Here is a 23,189-nt window from a genome sequence, read left to right on the forward strand (position 1 = left end):
TGTCTCATAAACAGGGGACAAAGCCAGAAAACTACCTCTTTCTTCAATTATTTTTTCTCCCCCGAAACACTACTTAATGCCAAATTAATACTCATGCACACAAAGGTAGATCCCGTTCATGCAACTGATGAAAATGACAGGGGGGGTCTACCTGATCTTGAAGATTGTCACCTCCTGGTCTGCCTGAGGACTCTTCACAGACAGCAAGGCTGCGAGTCAGTTTACCTTTTCCGGCTCCTGACTGAGAAGGGGAAAAGAAAAGGGACAGGAAGGGAAATAAAGGACACAAACAGAGGACATCTGCAACCTGTCAATCATCTCCACCTTCACAGGACATTCCCAAATCTGATTTTTAAAACCAAGCTTCAAATAGGCCCCTCAGTGCTGTCTACACTGGCTCACAGCATCAGACTGTGTGGGCAGGGATGCAGGCTAATGAGAATGTGAGCACGGACTTGAGGACCACTTTTAGCAAATCATGCCCATCACATCAGAGACTTATGAAGAATGGATGCCTGCCATTTCATGAGAATGTAAGGGGAAAAAGATGACAAAAACAATTGTGTTCTAAGACTGATTTTGGAAGGGATTTGACTGAAATGATGCTTCAACCAGATGAAGAATGTATCTAACCACCAGAGCCTGTTCACTTCAAGGCAGAAATCAACTGGGAAAGCTAAAAACATGCACCCCAGATTTTATTTAAAATGAAAACAGAACAAGTGGTTATTTGTTTCATTAAACACTGTCAAATCTGCCAGTATGAAAATGGGATCAAATTTATATATACATCTGCCGCTATGGGAAACCTAACTGCTGTAATTAAAAAGAATATACAGGGTGAGAAAAAGAAAGAGGCCATCAAAAAGCACAATGCCAAACAACGCAAGCCCAAAACAGAAATGCTGGCAAACCCTTTAATCACAGCGGGAACTACGTAATTGACATCCATGCTATCAGGTCAATGCAGCCTCTCCAGATCCCTACCTTGGATTTTCTCCTCTCTTGATTCTGAGCCGCCAGCCGCCTCTATATGTTAGAAACAAATCAAACAAACAAACAAACAGTAAACCCAACAGCCAGGAGAAAGAGAGAGAAAAAAGGTGTCAAGTCACTCTAGTCAAGGAATCAATTGTAACAGAGAAAAGGTACTCGAAGCACTGGGGAGGGCTCCCCTTTCCTAGTCCCCCCAAAACTTCTGCCCTTTTAACTTGTAGCTTTCTCTTCACAGCAGCTGCTGGAAAGGAAAAAAAAAAACTGACCTTGAAGACTTTTGGCCTTTATGATTTTCTGCCTTTGCTCACTATACATGAAAAGAGTTACTACATTTGCAGTTTAGCTGGGGGAAAATTGGCTCAGGCTGTTTGCAAGGACAGTTCGTTTTCCCTCCATCAAATCGCTTGGTGTATTTCCTCGTATCACTTTTTCAGTACTGCCAATCCCTGTCAACCCCCTTCCCCTGACCCCCCGCCAGTTCCTGGGCTCCCTTTTTCTCTTGGACTGGGAATTCTAGGGCCCAGGATTGCAGGCTAACAAGAACGGAACCTTAGCCTGCCCACAAAGGTCAATAGAGCTCACCTCTGTGATTTTTCTTAGCCTATCGGGAGCTGGGTATTCATCTTTCATGGCACAGCAATTCCATTTTTAAAACTCAGCTAGCCTAATGCTGCCTCCCCAAACTCCTTGAGGTGCTCTAGAACTTAGTATGGAGTTGCTGTGTGCAAATTCAGTCATTAAATAGACCATATGGATTTTTTTTTTCATTTTGAAGCACATTTGAGAGCATTTTTTGGTCAGGAAAAACTGTGACTACTAATTTGGAAAGGAGAGGATTAGCTGCATGGGTTTCCTATTTATTTCACCAAACTCTGAAAAAAAAGAAAGCAAACAAACCTGAAAAGTATTCTAAAAATGAATGAAAGAACCGTGCCCAGTGGTGGGACAGTGGTTTTTTCCCAGGCTCACCTGCAGCTCCAGCTTCTCCTCTTCATCCAGACTTTCAGACTTAACAATGCCATTCTCTGGCGTGCTGGGTTCCCGCTCCGTCCCGCCTTCCTCCACTATGGCCTGATTCAGGTCCCCTTGCTCTGACATCCTCCCGATGCAAATTAAAATGACAAGGTTTGATGCCCTACAAGGTTAAGATGTCACAAAATAAACCCAGTGCAGGGCGAAGTATTTACTATTGTTCTTGAGATAGTTCTGTCCTCCCTTTGTATCCAAATTTCAATGAGCAATTCAGGCGTCCCTGTCAACTTTATACAAAAGGAATACAAAATCAGATCAAATCAAGTACCCTAGACAGGCACAGAGACAGGTCTCGTAGCCCTATCTATTGCCCTCCACACACACACACACACACACACACACAAACACTGGTGAACACACTTCGCTATCCAAATGGACCAACAAATCTTAAATGGAGATGCATAACTCCCACACATCTACCCATCTCTGTGCCCAAGACAAAACATAAGAAAAAAGAAACAGCGTGTCTCCAACTTTGACCAGATGACCCTCCACTTTTGAGTCAAGAGGTAGTCTTGGTGTTCTGCACCACCACTAGGATGAACCCCCAGATTATTTGCAAGTTTCACCCACAGACATACTTTCTTAAGTATGAGGGAGACAGTACACTCTACAAGGGGCAGAAATCAATTTAAGAGGTAATAAAGCAGTACAAATACAAGATCTAAATTTGGCAATAAACCTTTCAGGGCCAACATTTTCAGGCTTCAAACCGACAGCGACATTATTAAAAAGCATGAGTCCTCTCCCAGGTCACTGTCAGTGGCCCGTGCGGCCCGGGTGGGAAGGCTCTGGCAGGCAGCTCTGATGAAGCCATCCCCATCAAACTGCCCTACTACAGGCTCACAGCAGACTACTACACAGATGCTGGAAATGGCTTTTCAAAGCTAAAGCCTGTTATTATTATTTTTTTCTCCCTACCTCCACAAAACCCCTGACACTTCTCCTTCTGATGCACTGTCAAATGAGGCTCATGAATGATTTAGCTTTTACTTCCTCCTCAGGTTTTCTTAAGACGTGATGGAAAAGAAAGAAATAAGGGGAGGAAAGAATGAGAGAGGAGAGAGAGAAAGAGGAGAGGAAGGAGAAAGGAAAGAAAGGAGAAAAGATGGGAGAAAGAAGGAAAAAGAAATACACAGAGAAAGACATTAGAGTCTGGAAAATCAGTCCTTACACAAAAACTCAAACAAAAACTGTCCTGGTCCCAGTCGTTACAGTGGTAATTATGATTAGGCAAACTAGTGTTGTGATATGTTTCTTTGGGAGTGTTTCATTACCATTTACTAATTCAGTGACTTTATTTCCAACTGGAGATAGGAAGCATGAGAAAAATCGAAAACACAGCAATTTCTGTTGCAAATTTGCTAAGATCGACCATGACAGAACAGATGGTATCTAATGAAATCTTTAAAAAAACACAGGCTTACTTGGCAAAGGATTGTGGGAATGTAAAAGGACAAGTTTTCCTAAAGGATGGTGGTTGGAGTCAGTGAGTGACTACTGAACAATGGTTTTAGGTCTGGGGAGGTCTTAGGATATTTCATCCAGTGTATTCTGACAGAGTTCTCCTATTCCAGTGCCACTGGGCTTGTGTGCAGTTCACAAAATAAAAAAAAGTTCTGTTTCCCAATGCCAAAGAGCTTGCTTCTCAACTTATTAGGTGGGGGGAGGACATGGGCTGTCTGCTGCCCTAACTCTTTTTTTCAGAGCATTTCAATAAAAAAAAAAGATCGTGACCACATTTACAATGGAACAAACAAACTGAGCTCTAATTTTATAAATAAGCCCACTGAGTCCCTGATCCAGACCCTGTCTGTTTGGGTTAGACTTAGTAAACTCCTTTATGTAACCAGGCACATTTATATGATCATAAAGAACTACAGACGAGATGACAGCCAGACAACAAGACCTTTACCTTTCAGGCAGAATTCCTGCTGTCGGGCTTGGCGATGTGCTAGCGGCGGCTGTCGTTGTGCACCAGCAAAATCCACACAAGTGAGCACAGACAACTGGGGTCCCATGTCCCCACTAACAGTTCAGAGTGCTCATCTCCATGCGGTTTCCTTACACAGTGTGACACATCATCAACCTGAAAAAAGACGAAAGTCAATAGTGATAATTGCAATAATCATGGTAAGGTGAAACACGCAAAAAAAGACCAGGTTTCTAACACTCTGACCAGCTTCCAGCAAATCACGTTCACAGCTTGATCCAGCTCCACCTGTCTCAAGCTGCCTGCTTCTCTTCTAATGAAGGCTACAGCCCGGCTGTTCAAGTCAGAACGGCACCCACGCAAGGAGCTAAAATTAACAATTGCATTATGCACCGAAGATTACTCACTTCAATTTTAACCTTTTTTAGTGAAATCTCGCACTTCATATTAAAAAAAAAATAACAAGCTTGTGTGTTTGCCTCAATGAGAATCAAGATCACCTATGAGCAAAGTCCTGCCTCCTTTTTTTTAAACTGAAGACTTTGTCTTAATTATAGATTAATATAATACATTTTAATGCTGTTTCTGCAACTCCTTTCTTTTGGAAAGTTATCCTAATGAAATGTCAAGATTTTGATTTACTGAGGCATTTAACTATACAAGTAAAAAATAAACTTTCGCCATGGCACAGCTGCGCTTAAAGTTTGGGAAGATGCATTCCTAATATTCTTGTTGCACAGTGAACACAGTCAATCTGCACCCCGCCCTCCCCATTAGGATTGCCACCGCAAGCCAGGCATTCTGTCTGACAGTAAAGAGGCAGTCAGAGGGATTCAGCAGACTGCAAACTTTGAGGCTGTTGAAAACAATTCATGCTATAAAGTGCACTTTCTTTTTCTCACAACTCCTACAGAAGCAGTGGCAAAGACAGCCTGAATGCAAACACAGAGATGGCTTCCTAATATCATTTGCCAAAACCAGGCAGCTTCTTTCTCCTTTCGCACTGCAACTCTACTCTGGTGCACACCTGCTAAATCCAACCACACACGCTCCTCTTCCATCACGTACCCATCTTTGAAACACTAAATGCATCTCAGTTATTTAGTCTGAAGTTTAGAAATCCTCTCTGCCTCCCCTCCTTGGCTGCCCCCCTCCCAAGTATAAACAGGCACAGCTGGTTCCTCCCCGGATTTTACTGTGGCTATATTAACAGCATATTGGGTTACAATGCCATTTGTTGTGCAAGAGGAAAACAACTGTTGAAAATGCGATCACTTACACAGTCACTAATTTCTAGCTTTATTCGTTTTTAAGCTAAGAAAGCATTTTATTAAAATGGATAATTTGGCTTTAAAGTATGTTCCTTTTGTTGTTAGAAATTACATAGTTATTGAGAGATAAACAGGCATGCATTTAGAGCAAAAATGGATCGCTAATCAACATTAATTTTCATTTTTCAATTTTGGCCGGTGTCTCCATGACCATTAGGACTAACACTTGATGTCAAATAGAACTCAGTATGTCTTAAAATTAGGATCTATTTAAGTAACCGGCCCATTACAAATACGTCAGAATAGGCACCAGGAATGGACGGAATTACCAAATGCTCTTTGGATTCTGTTTTCCTTATCCAAAAGAAAATGAAGTTATCCATGATCACCACACCCTTTTTGTCTCCTTTTCTTGATCCTCATATTTGTACAGTGGCATTTAATCCAGCAGGTGAATGGCAAAATACAGTTTTCAAATGTAAGCCTTAGCTGCATTATTCCGGCCACAGTAGGTGGATGCAAGATATAATTCTTCCCATGAAGAAAGAGAAAGAACAAACTGATATTCCTGTAACCAGCTCGAAGCGCGAACAGCCTGGATATATATGTGTGCGTAATTACCAGGACACGTTTTGAAATAGCACTAAGCTCTGAAGTCAGCGAGGTATTATTCTTGCACGCCTGAATCATAAACTCATCATCTACCAGGATAAAAGAGAATATGGGCATATGGGAATGAGCAGAGAGGAGCATATGGATCACAAATATTTTTGTAACTGATTAAAATTGTTCTCTTTGCTAAGAAAGCAGTGCCAGGAAACCAACCCTACTCCGGCTTTCTGTTCCCTGAACTAACCTGACTCTTCCACTGCCATTTAATCTTAGTGTGTCCCAATGTCTCCCATTTTCATAAAAAAGCAAAACTATGTTTAAACAGATATCTTTTATCCAAATTGGTTACCAGATATTCTGGCTGGGTTTCAATTGTTACAGCTGGGAGGGTGGAGGGAGGAAAGAGGAGACTCTACACCAAATGCACAAAATGAAAGTTACATAGTTCTTTCAGTGGTCTAGTATTTTAATAGTTTACCCCCACGATTTAGGGAGTTGTATTTAGCAAAGGCAGTCAATCACTTGCAAACCATTATGTAGGAAATGGATCATCAGTACTGTCAGCTATTTACAATGAAAAAAGTGAAGAAAAGAATTACCATTTCATATTACATTTACTCTTTAGCTTTAGAGTTGAAAATAGTAGCAATTGTGTAACAATGGAGATGAGAGAGGGAGCAGGAAGAAAGGCACAATGCAAAACACCAAGTATTCTGTCCCGCATCACCACCAAACACCACAATAGGTGTGTCCTAATGGTGTGTGTTTGTGTTACATATATTGATCACTGGGCTGTCATGTAGATACAGAGAAATCAGCACTTAATTCAAATTCCAGCAGAGAGATATTCTCAGAGGATATCTAAAATGGGAAATTAAAGTCGAAGTCTATAAGCAGGTTGGGAGGGTCACTTTAGTAGTCACTTGCCTCGCAATGCTTTCACTAAAAATTAACACAGGATGATTGATCTTATCCCAAAGCTGTACAGGTACTTTATGATGAAACAACGTGATCAAGATTCACTTATCTGAACAACTGCAATGTTTCTCCCATAGGCACTGTTCCTTCTCTTTTTGGCTGGTAACAATTCTGCAAATGTCAGCCACTGGCAAAGGGGGGCGATGTTACCATTTTGTCAGTTTGCTGCATAAAGTATTTAAATACTGCAACACCTTATAAACCAAAGACACATCCTATTCTCAAAGCAGTTATTTTGTCATCCTTTAAAAAAAATTTTGAACACTTGAGATTTTGTTTAAAGAGTAAAAAAAGTTATTGGGATGTAACTGTTTAGAAATTAGAGCAACCATGGCATGAATAGTGTACAAACTAGTTAGTATCTTTAGCAAGTTTGAAATTTGCTCGCATGACAAAAATAAGTAAATAAGGCAATGAGAAATTTTCACCTAAGTTAAATTTCCCCCCCAAAATTTTCCTTTTCCATACATGCACAAAAAACATTCAACCAAGAGCACTACCCTTTAATTAAACTCTCTGTGGTCAACCCTCATGCACAGGCCTTCTGTAAGGTTCTTGAGCCACCCATACACATACCAAAATAAGCAGACAACTGTTTTAGAAGAAGACCAGGATGATATTTGAGAAAATAAATTTTCATTCTAGGATTTTAGGGATAAAAATATTTTACATGAATATTCTTATCTGAGCTTTAAGTTGATAGGCAGTTTATAAATATTTGGTAGATAATAATGTGGAATATCACTTTTTCTTCAATAACCATCGCAAACTGGAGACACATAACCTAGATCAACACCTAGCAGAATCCCAGTAGTGGAAATAATTGATGTCAAAGCATAAAACAGCCCCACAATAATCATGAGTATTTTAAAACTAAGAGAGGAAGAGAGGTCTGATCTCAATCAAAATATCCAAAGGAGAAAGTCCAGTGTTTCAATTCTTCATTCTTATAACAGTCTTTATGGAACCTCTACTATATGCAAGGCTGTTCTATATTATGACATGATACTCAGGTCAACTGACAGAACTAACACAAAAGAAAACTTACCCAAAAATATAAAACAGAAAAAAAATAAATTCTCCTAATGGGTCCACATGAGAAGTTTTAAAGATGGATTAAATAATTTTATCTTCCCAATCCTCTTTTTGATTATTCATGAACTGAAAAATAAAGCCTTCTGCTTTTATAATTCTTAAATTTCTCAGTGTATTCTAAAGGAAGGAAGACATAAACTTGGGAGAAGTGTCTAATGGATTGGCTCCCAGGATATTTGAATATCCCCTAGAGAGTGACCAAACTGATGAAAGAAGAAAGTGAAATGTAGCAAGGACTGATATAAGATCTTACATTTGAGTGCTAAGAAAGAAAAGTTGCATCACTTGGAATTTTTAGCTTAGACAAGAGAAGACTTAAGGAGGACAAGATAGCTATTTTCAAATGCTTAACACATATTCAGAGAAAGCTAAATTGGCCTTGCTGGTGTTGGTCCAAAAGTTAGAGCTAGGAGAATAAAGAGAAGAATCTACCTTTTTAAACATAGAACCACCATATGACTCAATAATTCTACTCCTAGATATATATCCAAAATGAAAACAGGTACTTTTTGCACACCAATGTTTATAGCAGCATTATTCATAATGGCCTTAAGGTGAACACAACAGAATGAAAATGTGGTATAGAAACAACACAAAATATTATTCCTCCTTAGAAAGGAAAGGGATTCTGATGCATGGTAAAACATGGATGGACTTTGAAAACATTAGGAGTAGTAAAATAAGCCAGACACACAAGAACACATAAGGTATGCTTCCATTTATATGAAGTGCTTAGAACAGGCAAGGTCATAAAGACAGAAAGTGGAATGGAGGTCACTGGGGGCTGAAGATAAGGAAGAAAGAAGTTATTATTTGATTGGTACAGAGCTTTTTTGGGGAGATGATGAAAAAGTCATGAGTATAGATGTGGTGCTGATGATACAATATTGTGAATGGATTTAATGCCACTGAATTATACATTTAGGAATGGCTCAAATGATAAATAGTATTTTATGTATATTTTATCACAATAAAAATGAACATAAATAACCTTTTGCTTTTTTTTCCTGAGTATTAAATGAATCAAAAGTAAAAACTCCCATACACATACAAACAGATCAAGGGCAGAAAAATAATAGTGCAGCAGGAGGAATTATTGTCACACGACTTTACACCCTTTCCTTTGATATATTGGTAACACATGCAGGTAAAGACAAGTTCTGTGGATGTAAGCAGCCCAGGTTTATACTTGACGTGCATAGGTGTCCATCCTCTCCCTCATCACCTTAGCAGTCTTGTCTTTGGAAAGATAAACTTTGCTATTTAAGCATCCAATGTGGACATTGTCAGAAAAGAAAGGTTAGGATGCAGTGTTCAGAAAACCTTCCACTGCCCCTCTTCAGAGTCAGTGCATGTGTGACAGTGGTTCTCACCCATAAAATGTAACAGACACTGTTTCCAACAGAAAAAGACCACTCTGGGCAGTCTTTGTGCAAGATGAACACCAGGCTGCTGATAATATGGCTGAGAGGGCTGGATGTAATGAAGCAGCTGATTAGTAGCTTTGTCACATCACTGACTACCTTTTCTGCATATTTTTTATTGTAGATAAGGAGAATTTTCAGACCAAAATCAATGCCACAGAGAACAGAGCCAATGTCCCTGCTGACATGTTGGAAAACAGATCAAGACACTGAGAAAACATTCAGGTAGGTTTGGGTTTGACTGTGTGACCTTTAGGACTATTCCCAGGGTTTTTAATTAGTTTCAACTTTCATAATTCATGCAGGCTGATCTCTACCTTGTATTTCCTACCTCTTTCTATTAACAGTCCAGGCATGATTTATCCATTTGCAGGGCAGTGCCATCAATATCCAGCCAGGGGCAAACAAACAAAAACCGGGCAAGGGCCCAGAGAACCACATCACTGTGGGGAGCCTTGGAATCACTAGCTGGCCTTACATCCAGTGAGTTGGACAAGAATCACAACCATAAAGTGACACGACTGGGTCAAAAACATTGTCATTTTGATTGGGGTTCAGAACTCTTTATATATACAAGGGCTCTTTTTTAATACTCTGTGCTTCTCTAGTGACAGCATGTGTTAGAAATCAAGACCAGGCTCACCTAATCTATGCAATTAAGTCTCAGGATATTGCAAAAGAGACCCACATATTGTTTTTCACCAGATCACTGTCTTCCTTTCTCTTGCGTAAGCAAGCAAGTACTGCAGAGAAGCTGCACAAACAGATCGCCTGATGATGGCATGTGTTTCTTCCTTGATTTTATCCCTCATACTGCCTGGATACATCTGGGTTTCTAGGCATTATTCTTGGTCTTTCTCTTTGAAAGTCCTGAAAGCCTGTATGCCATAATTATCAGAATGGCCTCAAATTGCCGGCTAACTTTCTGCCTAATTCCCTCCTTCCACTTCTAGAACTTACAGTACCCATATTTCCAGAGGCCATACAGGAAGTCACATGGCTGCATGATTCTCAGACAAAGTATGCCCAGGGTATGCATGAAGGCATTATAATTTTTTTTATGTGGAACAAGTCATTAGAATCTATAAAGTTACCAGAACCCATGTAACATTTAGAAATGAGTATCTCCCTAATTTTCAAGTAAAGAACTTGGATCTCAGACTTGGGGGTTGTCTTGTTATTCCAAGGGTAAATAAAACCAATTTTCCAGGACCCTAAATAACACTGCTGGGTCTTGTTGATAAAGATACCATATAACTTGGCAAAACAAAAATATTCCTAAATAGTTAGGTCTTCCAGGAGTCCCACCAAATTACACACTGACCCTACATATTTCCCTCAGTGTCACTATACTATGACATCCTACAGTAGTCAACACTATTTCGGGGATGGGGGTGATGACCAATTGAAATGACACTTTTGTTTGGGTACTATTAACCACAGATGCTAGAATTTCTTTACTGTTAATTCAGTTCACTTCAATATTTTTAAATGTCCTCTTTTGGAGAATCCAGATGCCAAGAAAACAATTTACATAACAAAAAAATTTATTCTGTTATTTATATCAGAGACACCTTGTAGTGAAAAAAAGATTTATCTCAAAATGCATATTTGCAACTCCAGCTTAAAGGATTCAAAATAATAAAAATTCATCATGAAGAGAAAAGGCACTTCAGAAAAAAGGGGGGAGGGAGAAATATTAATTTATATTCGGCATATCTGACATGAACTCTTTTCTCCTTCATTCCTACAGAAAGCGAAAGAAGCGTCTGTCATCTCCAAAACAATGAAACCTAACAAATGTGATGCAGTTAATAAGTGGCAGAGTGGGAGCTAGATATGTGAGTTATTAAAACCTTTCTTGCAGAAAGGAAGAAAGAGACATTAAGATAAAATGAATAAAAGCAAAGATAAATCGATAAATTGTTATTCTGTCAGATTTTTGAAATGGCAATAAAATTCGTGGGTTTTTATTCCATACGTAAGTTAGGAAAAATAAGAGGTTTTGATTGCTATGTCGTGTGTGTTTTCCTTATGTCAGTGTGTCATTGTTTTTGGTGCCATAGCATATGAATATTCACACCTTAATTTTGCCTCTTCATAATTATTATTAACTAACATCATCCCTAGACTTAATCAAGAGGAAGCAACATGGAAGTTTAAATTAGCTATCCATGACCTCAACTCTGCCTCCCCCTACCTCTACAACAGCTAAAGAATGAAGTTTTCTTGGGGAACAAAGGAGCCAAGGGTGCTTCCTCAAAATAAAAGGCCAAAGTGTAGGGCTTTAGGGGTTAGAGCTGCAGGAGAAGTGTTCTGCTCCCAAAAGGGAAGGAGAGAGAGATGCAGCGGAAATGGATGTGCGCCGCCATCCCAAGTACGGCACGTGGAGTTTCAGGAGACACAGGGGCAGAGGGAGCTCCTGGTTATGTCGGAAGCTCTGGGCTACAACACGCATTGACATATCGACAGCAAGCTCTTTCAGCAGGATTCAACAACCATATCAATAAATGCTTTCACTGAGTATTTACTTTGACATGGGGAATTTTGGACTGAATGTTTTCCAGACATTATTAGATTTTCTCCGTACATCCACTACACTATTCATTGCTAGTCTATAGTGGGGGAGACAGCAAGCTGCCTACTTGTCCTGTCTCTTTAGTCCTTAGTCAGCTGGCTGTAGATTCCTTCAATCACTGAATCCCCAGGTCTTAGAAATGCAGATGAGTTATTCTTTAACAAAGCCCAAGACATGAACCAAGTAGTCAAAATCACTGTGTCCCCATTATTACAAAAACTACACAATGTTGGAGATTTTTGCCTATTTAGTTTACCTGTGTATTAACTGCAGTGTTGAGAACAGTGCCTAACACTTAGGAGGACTTGACTCAGTGAAGGAAAGGAGGCTCCAAACTCTACCTTGATTCTCATCAGCGATGGCTGGGTGGCTTTACTATGTTTCTGCTTCCTCTGCCTAGAAGCCAAGGTATCTGATCACTCAGAGACCTCTGAACAGATGTGACAAGGGTTAAGGGAAGACACTCAATAGCCACTAGGAGGTGAAGTTGCAGGATGTATGCATCTTAAGACGATTTTGGACTGGCTGACCTCTGCAATCGTGGGCCTACCCATTCAGAGTAAGAACCAAAACTTACGTACAGAGCACCTGCTGTGTGGAACATGTTGTGGCCTCTGGACAAAGGGAGAGATGGCGCTTGCCTTGAAGGAGCTACCAGCCTAACCAGAGATTTCCACAGATGAAGGGACGGGAGAGCAAAGAAATCCAGAGGACTACAGCCCTTAACACAAGCAATACTCATCACTGCTGACCACAGACTGAGGTTTCCTTAAAGCCTTCTGTTCTCTAAAAGCTAATTTCAAAAAGGAAAATTAAGGGAAATGGTAGGTATAGTGAACAGAAAATGGACAATGGAAAGACCTTTTCATTAGAGATAAAAGGGAAGTGTTAACCTGAGCTGAAGAAATACATGTGTGTGAGCTCCTTCAAGCTGCTGGTAGTTTCTGAGTTTTCCTGAGAAAGTGATGGCATCAATCAAATGCATGACTTATAATGAAACCAGCTGACATCTGTGCCTTGCTCATATTTCCAGGCTAAATGCAAAAAAAGCAGTGCCTCTCATTCCTTCCAAAATCTACTCCTGTCAGTCATCATGTGAAGTTTCTTTGCAATGCTCACTCTATCAAGGCGTCACCCAGGCGTCATTCTCTACAGGTGAAGGTCCACCTGCCTCAGCTGCAGGGATGTTCAGACCCTACAGAGGTAATGTCTTCATCATACGGGCCAGTTCTGCCCCTTCTTTGATGCAGGAGCCTTTATTTTCCTGTTTTTCCTTCTTCTTTCTCTACACTGCCTAACGTGAGCTACACACAATTCCATACCCACATCCTGCAAACGCAGTCAAGAAAACCAGAAAAACCGCTGTGCTGACATCAGCACATTCACTAGAGAACCAAAGTGCTCAAAAACAGCCCCTACTACCCTCCGACTTCCCGCAAGAAGATGCACTTGAAATGAAGGATAAATGACATCGGGATGTGTTTTGTCCTAATGGGTAGCAACATGGGTAGGAATTTTTCCTCACCACAATTAAATCCCTGTAAAGCCTATTGAAATGGTTGCTGCTGAATGCTTGTGAATTCACTCATGAAAAGGATTTGCGTTCAGGATCTCAAGTGCTAAAGAAAGGGTAGTAGAAACCCTTCAGATGATGTCTCTTTTCCTAGAGGGAGGGGGAGGCAGCCAAGGGAGTCACGGGAGCTCTGAGCGTTCAGAGAGCACACGGACAGTGACGCGGGATGGTGAGAACGACAGTGGGCATGAAAACAAGGTTTCCAGCCTTACCTTTCTAAGCCACCAAAGGCATGGCATGTGTTTGGGTCCTGCTTTAAATATAAGCATCCTAAAGAAATGTTCTAGGGGACAACTGTGGGCACTGAATTCTGAATTCCCTGGCCAGAGGGCCCTCGGGCCGGTGTATCTTGGTGTTGGTAATGCTTAACACAAGGCAGGAACATAGCCCCTGTTATTTCTCTTAAAGGAGAAATGCATATATTCCTGGGAGGGAAACACTTTCAGGAACCTTACATCACATCAGTGGGGCAGAATCTGTGTTTTTGCACAGAACAGGGCTCAGCCAGAAGATCATTTCCTACGTGAGACATGAGCTGGTGTGTGGCTGTCTGTGATGGGCAGTGTGCCAGCTCTGGAGCCATCTGTGGCAATGCTGACTGGCCCCAGGTGCCCCACTTGATAGTAACTTAAAGGAAGCATGTGGTTGGCCATTTGAAAGAGAGGGTCTGCAATTTCAAGCTGGCCTGCCTGCCACATTCAATGTCAGATCTGCTACCAGGTGATGGCTCTCAACCTCAGAAGTCCAAGGGCCTAATGATGTCTCCCCTCCCAATCTGCCCCTGCCCCAAATATTTCATCAATTTTGTTTTTGTGTTTTTTGTTTGTTTGTTTTTGTTGTTGTTTTTAAACAAAGCATTCCTGCTTGAAGGCACAATTGAAGGTTACAGAGGTAGTTACATTCAAGGCCATTGGCATTTTGCTGGTGAATACTTCCTGTTTCTGCTTTGATGGGCTCTTCTGGTTGAGTGTTCTCCCTATAAACCTGCCAATACCACTTCAATCCTGAGAAACCCAGGACCAGGAAAACTGGTGTTTACTTTTTGTAATCTCTATATTTTTAAGTATCGAATACATTTTGATAATCTTATAAAAAGCATGAGCTGGTGTCAATTGCAAGAGCCTGCCAGAGTTACTTACCTCTTGCTAAAGAAAGGGAAAAAGCAGGTTCAAACCATTCTATGTGAAAGAACTGGCAGAATTATTGATGAAATTCAGGAGATACATGGACAGTCTCGACTTAGGTGGTGACAGCTGCTGATGTATTGTCCCTGGCTGAACAGTCCTGTGACCCTCAGGAAGCATGACGTCACGTGTAGGAATTCCCTGGGATTCCTATGGTGAAGTTGAAGATTCAGGGTTGTTTTACTCATGGATTCTATAAGGCTCAAGCTAAGGGCCTGGAAGGGACTATTAGCTTTAAGCATGTGTGGTATGATTAGAATAAAATTGTCTTGACATGCACTTGCTTTTCAGAGATTTCAATAAGAAGACTGCTGGCAGTCCCAGCACAAACGGACATTTCAGTAAGAACGATGTGAGGTTAAGCCACCCACTTTGGTGTCTCTGATATGCAGCCTTGTACCTACAAATCACATGGGATATAACATCCCAACAGCAAAGTAGGACAACCTGATTGCCAGAAGGGGGTCGGACACTAGGCGTTGTACTAGAGAATGGAAACAGAAGTGAATGCAGCTGTTCAAAGTCTGCCAGAGTGGACACCCAGGCTACCATGCAGCCAGGCTGAAATCATCTGGGAAAGAGTCAAATATATGACATGATATATCTCAGAAATGAAATACCTGTCATTCTTGTGGAATATGCAACACTCAGCTTTTAAGCTGCAGGCTTATTCGTGAAACCTTTGATATTTTAAACATACACAAGAGAGGAAAAGTCAGTAGTTGTGTTTATATATGTAGCAATGCACATTAAGAAGTAGAATCTTTTTTGTTGGATGTGGTCTCCTTAATAAAAAGTCTAAAGCCTAGCATGAGGAAACTACATAGTGGGAGAAAAATCACAACCTTCCTTGACTCATAATGATAAAATAGAAATGGAGAAGAGAAGAGAGACAGGGAGGAAGGGAGGCAGGGACAGCCCAACTATCAGAATAAAGCCTGTGCAATTAATACGTGAAAGTGGACCATATAACAGTTGGGGGAATTCATGATGAAGCTGCAACAGAATTTAGTTTGCACAAATATATTTAAAACTAGGAAGACAGTCATTCACTCCTTATTACTAGCATTGGAGCAGAGACAGGATAGTTCACTAAGATAATATAGATAAATAGAATGCTAGGGATAGCATTTCCCTGTGTGTTTGTTAGAGTATGGCAGATAGGAAAATGTGTTCTGCACTTCACACAATAACATATTGCAGCTAAAAACAAAACAAAAAGGAGATACAAGGAAAGTAAAGAACACCTTGGGATCCTGTTACCTCTCGAAAGTTACCTACAGGGTGGCAAGCAAAGTAGTTTTAGTCTCTTAAGTACAAATGGATTCTAAGCATATTAACATAAATGACCACTTTTAGCCTCACAACGCTAGTTTAAATACAAAGGACTAAGGCATACAACATGTGTGTGTGTGTGTGTGTGTGTGTGTGTGTGTTTGCACGCACGCCTGAATGCAGGTATAGTTTAGACGATCTCAGGTCTTTGAAACCTGCTGTGGTCCCGAATTATCCTTACGACCTGGCAGGTTCTGATTCAATGCTGGGAGTGTCCATTCCATGGGCCTTGGGCACACACACACACAGATGCCAATCCCAGATCAGGCCACAATTACACTAAAGTTCAGAGACTCCAGCAGGACCAAGGGGGGGAGTAACAACCCCACACACTGGCCACTGTCTCACCTCCAGCGATTGCACTGGGCTCACCAAGATGCCAGACTTCAGGTGACTCAGCAAAATGGAAAGGACAGGCTGCTGGTCTAAACGTTCCCTGCCTGTTGTAGCCTCTACGCAAGAATTCAGACAGCCAATTCTGGAAGGTTTTCCTTAAGAAAAATGCTCTTGTTAGAAGCAAAACCTACATTGTCACCTGGCTTTCTCTAGACACCACCTGAGTGGCCTGGGCCTTGTAGCTGATTTTCTCTACTGGCAACATTGTTCAAAACTGGTTAGAAAATTTAGGAAGCTTTCTCTTAAAAGGTATTATGATGCAGCATTTGCACCTATTTTATTTTTCAAAAGTTACATATGCACATCAGGGGTGAATGCATTCTACTTATGGTTTTCTTTCTCTTAGTGAATATTGAGAGATAATTGCAGCATTCTCTTGAAATAAACACTGGATCAGAAGTTGGTTTTCTGACTGCTGATAATAAGCTACTGACATTATATGCACCACAGCCTATGTGAAGTGTAGTCTCTAACTCCTTTATTCTAACCTCTTCTTTATAGATATGCACACATGCACACACTACCACTCTACATCTGGGATTTATATGAAGGACACAATACAATCAATATGATTGGAAGTAACATACAGCTTCCCCCCAAAAAAAATGTTTCTAGGGTCCCTTTTTTGTCTTTTCTCTTTTAAAGTTGAGATACGCTCCCACAAAAATAAATGCTTCTAAATTTAGGACTACTCCTCCCCTCAAATGGATAAAAACAGTCAGAATTGATACGGGGAAGTTCCATCACCATTAGTAGTACCCAGCCGCCACAATCCCGGCACACTCAGGTCTGTCTTTTAAAAAATCACTGTCTGTTCAAAATGCCTGGTCCAGTCTAGCTTCCAGACAGCGTCAATTTGGAGTGCTGCTGTATCAATACCATTCATAATGTCATTATAAATTAAGTTTTTGCGCATTACAATTTCCCGTTTCAGCCTAGATTATGTGTCTCTTCGACTATAAAGAGTCTTATGTTGCTTTTTTCTCTACTTCTAATACAAAGCCTCTCCAAAATGCATTAAGTAAGCCAAACTACAGATGGAGCCCCGCTTCCAACAGACATTACCAAAAAAAAAAAAGGCTGTTATATCTTCAGGAAGACTCTGTAAATTACTTATTTCTCTCTTGTACATTCTTTGAAAATGGGGACCATCCTTATTTTTATTGGAAACACCTAGCATTCAGTAACGCACTGACGAAGCACTTACTGATTGAATCAGTGCATGTATTTAACAAGACATGAGATTATGGTGCCTCGTCCTAATGTAAAACCATTGAGGTCTCACTTCCAAACCTGCAACTACTTCCCCATATCATTATCGTGACCACTGCCGTAAATCACTTGAGTAAATAAAACCATGTTTACTCTGATGCAATTCGAGAGTTTACATAAAAATAAAGGTGAATGCTCATGTAAACAGAATCAATTTAAAACAAGTTCATTCAGTTCATTGGAGAATCTGTGCCTGACATTACTTGGATTTAAAAATATAAGATAAAAGGATTAGCCCTTAAATGTCCCATCTGGGACTATCGGAGAGTGAGTCAGAGACATTAAATATAGTAGCCAAGATTCTACTCTAGAAAAGGGTAGCATCAGAGTTCCAATTCTGACAGACAGCTCCTTGAGGCTTCAACATTAACCACAACACTTTGCAATGAGCATGGGTAGCAGTTACCACATGCCTGACAATAAATAATACAGGCGTGTCCAAGTGATGCCAATGATTCATGGGATGGAATCACAGGGGATGTTTGTGTGTGCATGCTTACTCCAGTTTTTATAAGCCACAAATGAACCTATTTTACTTTCATAGTCAGCAAAAATAAACAGAAAGATTGAGAAGAGACCAAAAAAAAAGAGCAAATTCAACTGGCTATTTGCGGTGTTAATTGCACTGTGAAGCACGTTTCCAATAGCAATATAATTACTTGTTTCATCAGAAAACATTAAGGAAAGACAGTGCAAGGAATTGCTAATAAATAAAAAAGTAAAGGCTAAATACACCTAGTCCAATTTCAATAAAAGGAATTAAGTCTATGAAAAGACATGTTTTAAATGTCAAAGGTAAAACTAAAGACACCCTACCTACAAACCAAATAAGTTTACTGTATTTTAATATGTATTTTTATAATGACAAAAGAATCTCAAAACTTGTGATAGGAACATTTAAATTATCATAAAATGTGTTTTGTTCTTGGAATAAATATCAAAATCAAAAGAATTCAAATGCATTTAAAAAAAACAAATAAATAATTGTAAACTAGACAGGGCTAAAATTTCTTAAGAGTTCAAGGACATTTCTATATGGAATGACCAGCATGAATATTGTGTTCTAAGTTTACTTCCCTCCAGAAGGAATCAGCCAGATCTTTCAGGGAGAAGTAACAGTTTGAGGCAAGACCCTGTAACTTCATTAAAAGAAATGTGATTACCTTCTACTTTATAGGTTGCATTAGGGAGAGTGAATGGGTGACATCTGTACTCATTTTCAGCATTCTCCTTACATGATACCTACTAATCCCTTTTCTTGAGCAGCCCCCACATAGGCGGGTTATCATTTTTAAATAGCTCCTGCCTGAAGCCACTGTTCTTTGGGGAAAAAGGTTTGAACCAAGAGTCTGAGAAGATGGGCAAAGGCCAGTTGAATGTCACATGATGGGTGATGATTTGGATATTTTCACATACCACCATCATTTTTCCTTTCAAAAACAGGATACACTAGATGCCTTTTCATTTCATCTACACACCCTTACTAAGTACCTTGGTGGGAGTAGAGGGCACAGAGATGACGAGACTACAGCTCCACGCCCTTCAGGGGGACCCAGACTTGAGGGGGAAGTTGTATTAATTGTTTAAAAAAGTAGATTGAGTTCACTAAGTGGCTCTCCATCAGCAGAAGTGTTTTTATATAGAGGATAGTTTCATGAGCTCATGTGCTTTTACCCAGAACATTTTTTTTCATGATTCTAGAATATAATGAATTAGCTAATCCTGAACACTTGATATGATCTCTTACATCCAAATGGATAAGCTTACACTACCTAAAACACCTCTGTGGCAAGCCATCTGAAAAGACTTATCAACTATTGCTATGTAGAAATAGATGCACAGATGTTTGTATGTCTTAGCAGAGTACACATCTCGATTCTGTAGATTTTTATGGAGTATCTTTGTATAGCATTTTGCCCAGAACTTTCCACTTACTTTAACTTCCTTACTTCTCCAAAAAACAAGCTCTCACAAACTGATCTGAGAGAGTTACTGTCCTTAGTTAGCATATTAACCAACCAAACAAAATCTAGGCCAAGGACAATGGTGATATCCACAATCTCATATCTATCTTTGTAGATGCCACACAACAACTAGGACCCTGTTCTTCTAGCTCCGAGTCCAATATCCTCCCCAAGCTGCTGTTGTGCACATGTACAGAGACATACATATAAAAGAAAACATGCTTTTTATTACATTCATATGTTGAGTTAGGATGGCTCTCAGCTTTGTCTTTTAAAATAATTCCCTAAGATCTACACATCTATTGACCTCAGAAAAGTGAAAGCCTTTTGCTTTCTTCACTGACCTAATACTTTTCAAGTACTCTGAACGTCAGAGAAGTGTCACTTAAATTAGTCCACACACACAAACATGCACGCACACACACAAATAGCAGGTGGGTTAAGTCACTTAGAATGTGCAAGTGACACTCGTCCCAGGCCCCTCCCCAAATGCCAGCTCAGGCCACACGGCAGCCGGGAGTTGGTTCCAGCTCAGAGAACAGAGTAGCAGCTGCTGGGAGTTGGCTGCAGCTCAAGTCTCAGCTGTATTCTTGGCCTCCTGCCTCCTCCGAGCACTTCCTAGGGGCGCGTGACCAAGGAAACAGCTGAGCCCCCACCTCCAAGAGGAAGTGCAACCGCCAACCCCCGCTGCCACCTGCTCTGGGGCCAAACAGCCCGCAGTTCCTGCTTGCTGCCTTCGCAGGGCAGAGTGACTGCTGATTCGCCCCCCTGGGCACGCCAGGGCTGCTCTATTCAGGACACAGTCAGCAAAGGCACGGCCTGGCAGGGCCAGCACACCAGCCTGAACAGGGTGGCAGACCCACATGGGGACGCAAACTTGAAGGGAATCAGAAATTGACTGGACATTCAGGTCCCCGGGTTCTAATCAGATCCCAACCCAACATTGCTGTCTCTAGAATCCCCTAAGCTACTCCTCGCCTAAATTGAAAATTTGATTCTGGCTTCCTATTGGGCTGAAACTGCTGAGAACACAGCAGGCTGCCAGGTTACTTCCGTGTTCACCACATTCCAGGAGGCTGCTCATCACCACATAAAGACCACAGAGAAGCAAATACATTACATGTCCTGCACCTTTGTTGGCCGGTGCCTCACAGCATGGCCCTGGGACCTTGAGACAGGACCAAGGAAATGTGAGCGGGTGGCCGGCTCAGCTCTGAAGGTCCATGGCGGGTGGGCGTGCTGTTTCCCAGAACTGAGCTGATGGCTTCAAGCGCACTCACGTCAGCACTATTAAGGGACATACGTGACTTCAGACATTGTGAAATCTCACCCTGTCCTGAGGACATGTCTGTTCAGATCTGTCTCAGATCAACACCAGAGGCTATGCCTTTACACCACTACAAATTCTTCCGGAATGAGAAGGGCAAGATGTCAAATCTCCATGAGTGGCATTACTTACTCAATGATCTCCATTTTGTGCATGTTTTGAAATTTTCCACAATAGAAAGTTTAATGGATAACATTTTCTCTGGAATTAAGTAATCTTCAGACACAAACCCTATGCATCAAAATTGGGCTTTGGTCCAGATTGGACAGGCTCTGATTTGTAGATGATTGATTATTATTTCCAGCAACAATGAGAGAGGTTTGAAAACCTCTTACAGACCACAGCTTCTGTAAAAAACTGGCCCACAGCTGGTTAAGGCTTTGAAGCAACACAATTTTTATCCAACACTGGGGTAGGCACGAAGAAACACTTGTCCTAGGGAATGATGGTGTTAACTTTTTATCTTTCTGGTCAGCCTCTTGCTGGCTTAAAACCCTGTCAGCTCCTCTAGATCACCTTGTCTAATCTCTGACACCCCATTGCCGATCCTAGTTTTGCAGTATTTATGAAAGCTAGAACTTGTACATATAATATCCATTTCTATGCTAATCCATACTTCTGAATTCTTGATGTTTATGTGACCACATACTAATTCTGGTCAATTAAAAAAATGTATGACTCTCTCCAAAGCAGTGAATTCTCACCTGTACATGAAATCTGATCCTATTCTTTACCTCAGATTCTCAGACGCCACTATTAGGCTCATCATCCTGGAATCTAAGGAATGACTACTTGCTGGCACCTCGGAAAGTTAAATCTCCAAATTTAAGTTCAAAACCACCAGCAGCTGACATCATGCCTGATACACAGTAGACGCTAGAGATATTGTGATGACATATTAGTTAATGCCTATAAAATGTTAAGCAGTTTATACGAATTATCTTGCTTACTCCCTCACAATTGCTAATAACTAGCCATCACTGTTCCCATTATACAGATGAGATAAATGAGACTCAGTGGGGCCAAGAAACCTGCCCAATACTACACAGCAGGTTCAAAGACACTACCCATGCCTCACTTTCTTCCCAGGAAGTATTTATTATTGTTGTCTGCTTAAAGTAATCCTGTGGAGAATTGGCAGGACATAATGAGGTCAGTTAGAATTGAACACTGTTGATTTTTTAAATTTTATAGCTGGCCATAAGAAATTTGCTACTCCAAGCAGAACATGTACATTAGCACTTCAAAGATTCTAATAATAAGTAAACAATTATAATAGCAGTTAGCACTTGTATTGTGGCCCTCCCTATATGCTGAAGAGTAGTTCATGGATTTGCTAGGAGGGACTCACAGAATCACTCACTTTATCTCTTCCATCTTTATGGCTCAATGTTCACCACTTCTCATTGTGGATAGACCTGGAGGGAGGTGAAGTCTTACTGGCATGAACCATTACTCTCAGAAGCACAGCCCAGTAACTGGTTTTCATACTATGACAATGAATCAATAAGAGAGTATTAAGCAGTGCTCAGTATTTGATGTTTTACAAGGCCATAGAAGATTTGTATTTAAATTGGTCAAAGTAAAACATTTGGTCTCTTGGAGGATCCCATGTTAATGGCTCAGACAACTGCTGTGTGTGTGATCATGTGTGTAACCAAGCCTGTTAATGCTAGTGGAGTGGACCAACAATTATTTACTCAGCTCCTACTAGGTGCAAGGCATTCTGTTAGGAATTGTGAGAGATGCAAAGATGGACATGGCCCTGTACCTGCCTGCAAGAACTTTATAACCTGCTAACAGTGAGGAGTTTCTCGACTTAGCTTTCCGAGGACTCATCTCTGTTTTTCAGTAAGCATGATAAACAGTGAATTCTGCAAGGATCCAGATTGGGCAGTTCACTCATTTTCAAGGGAGAACCTTAGGTTAGACTAATTCATGATTCACAGGAAACTCCCTCTCATCCAGGTTGATGAAGAGAGTACCCTGTAAGTAAGAAAGGAAATATTCACTCAAAGTCCTCAGTCAAGAGTTAATAATTCTCCTTTTGAGTCTGAAAATTACTCATCAGGAGGTGAACTTTAAGGAAGAAGTTTGTCATTATCTTAACCTGTTACTACACACCCTGAGGATATGGCAGCAAAGCCCCTCATACTCCTTGGGAGCCCAGGTACCGCTGCCTCTTTCCAGACCTTTCTCCAGGGATGGGGAGCAGAGAT

General features: G+C 40.8%; 1 protein-coding gene across 27 annotated transcripts in view; it reads right to left on the reverse strand.

Annotated features, from left to right (window-relative positions):
* ARPP21 (cAMP regulated phosphoprotein 21) overlaps positions 1 to 23,189 on the reverse strand; it is a 146,460-nt gene that overhangs the window by 101,005 nt on the left and 22,266 nt on the right. For 24 of the 27 annotated variants that reach the window (XR_008993882.1, XR_008993883.1, XR_008993884.1 and 21 more), the window contains exons 2-5: positions 3,944 to 4,117; positions 1,966 to 2,131; positions 988 to 1,029; positions 152 to 241 (exon numbers count right to left, since the gene is read on the reverse strand). Coding sequence is in view for 24 of the 27 variants with exons in the window: in XM_036921545.2 (XP_036777440.2) it covers positions 152 to 241; positions 988 to 1,029; positions 1,966 to 2,094 (261 nt within the window). In the remaining 3 variants the exon portion in view is untranslated. Of the gene's footprint in view, positions 1 to 151; positions 242 to 987; positions 1,030 to 1,965; positions 2,132 to 3,943; positions 4,118 to 4,199; positions 4,396 to 4,988; positions 5,012 to 23,189 lie in introns of those variants that run through there. The other 3 variants (XM_036921547.2, XM_036921544.2, XM_036921546.2) reach the window with 3 other exon arrangements.

The sequence above is a fragment of the Manis pentadactyla genome, chromosome 14 (genome assembly GCF_030020395.1).
Source record: "Manis pentadactyla isolate mManPen7 chromosome 14, mManPen7.hap1, whole genome shotgun sequence".
NCBI classification, from domain to species: Eukaryota; Metazoa; Chordata; class Mammalia; order Pholidota; family Manidae; genus Manis; species Manis pentadactyla.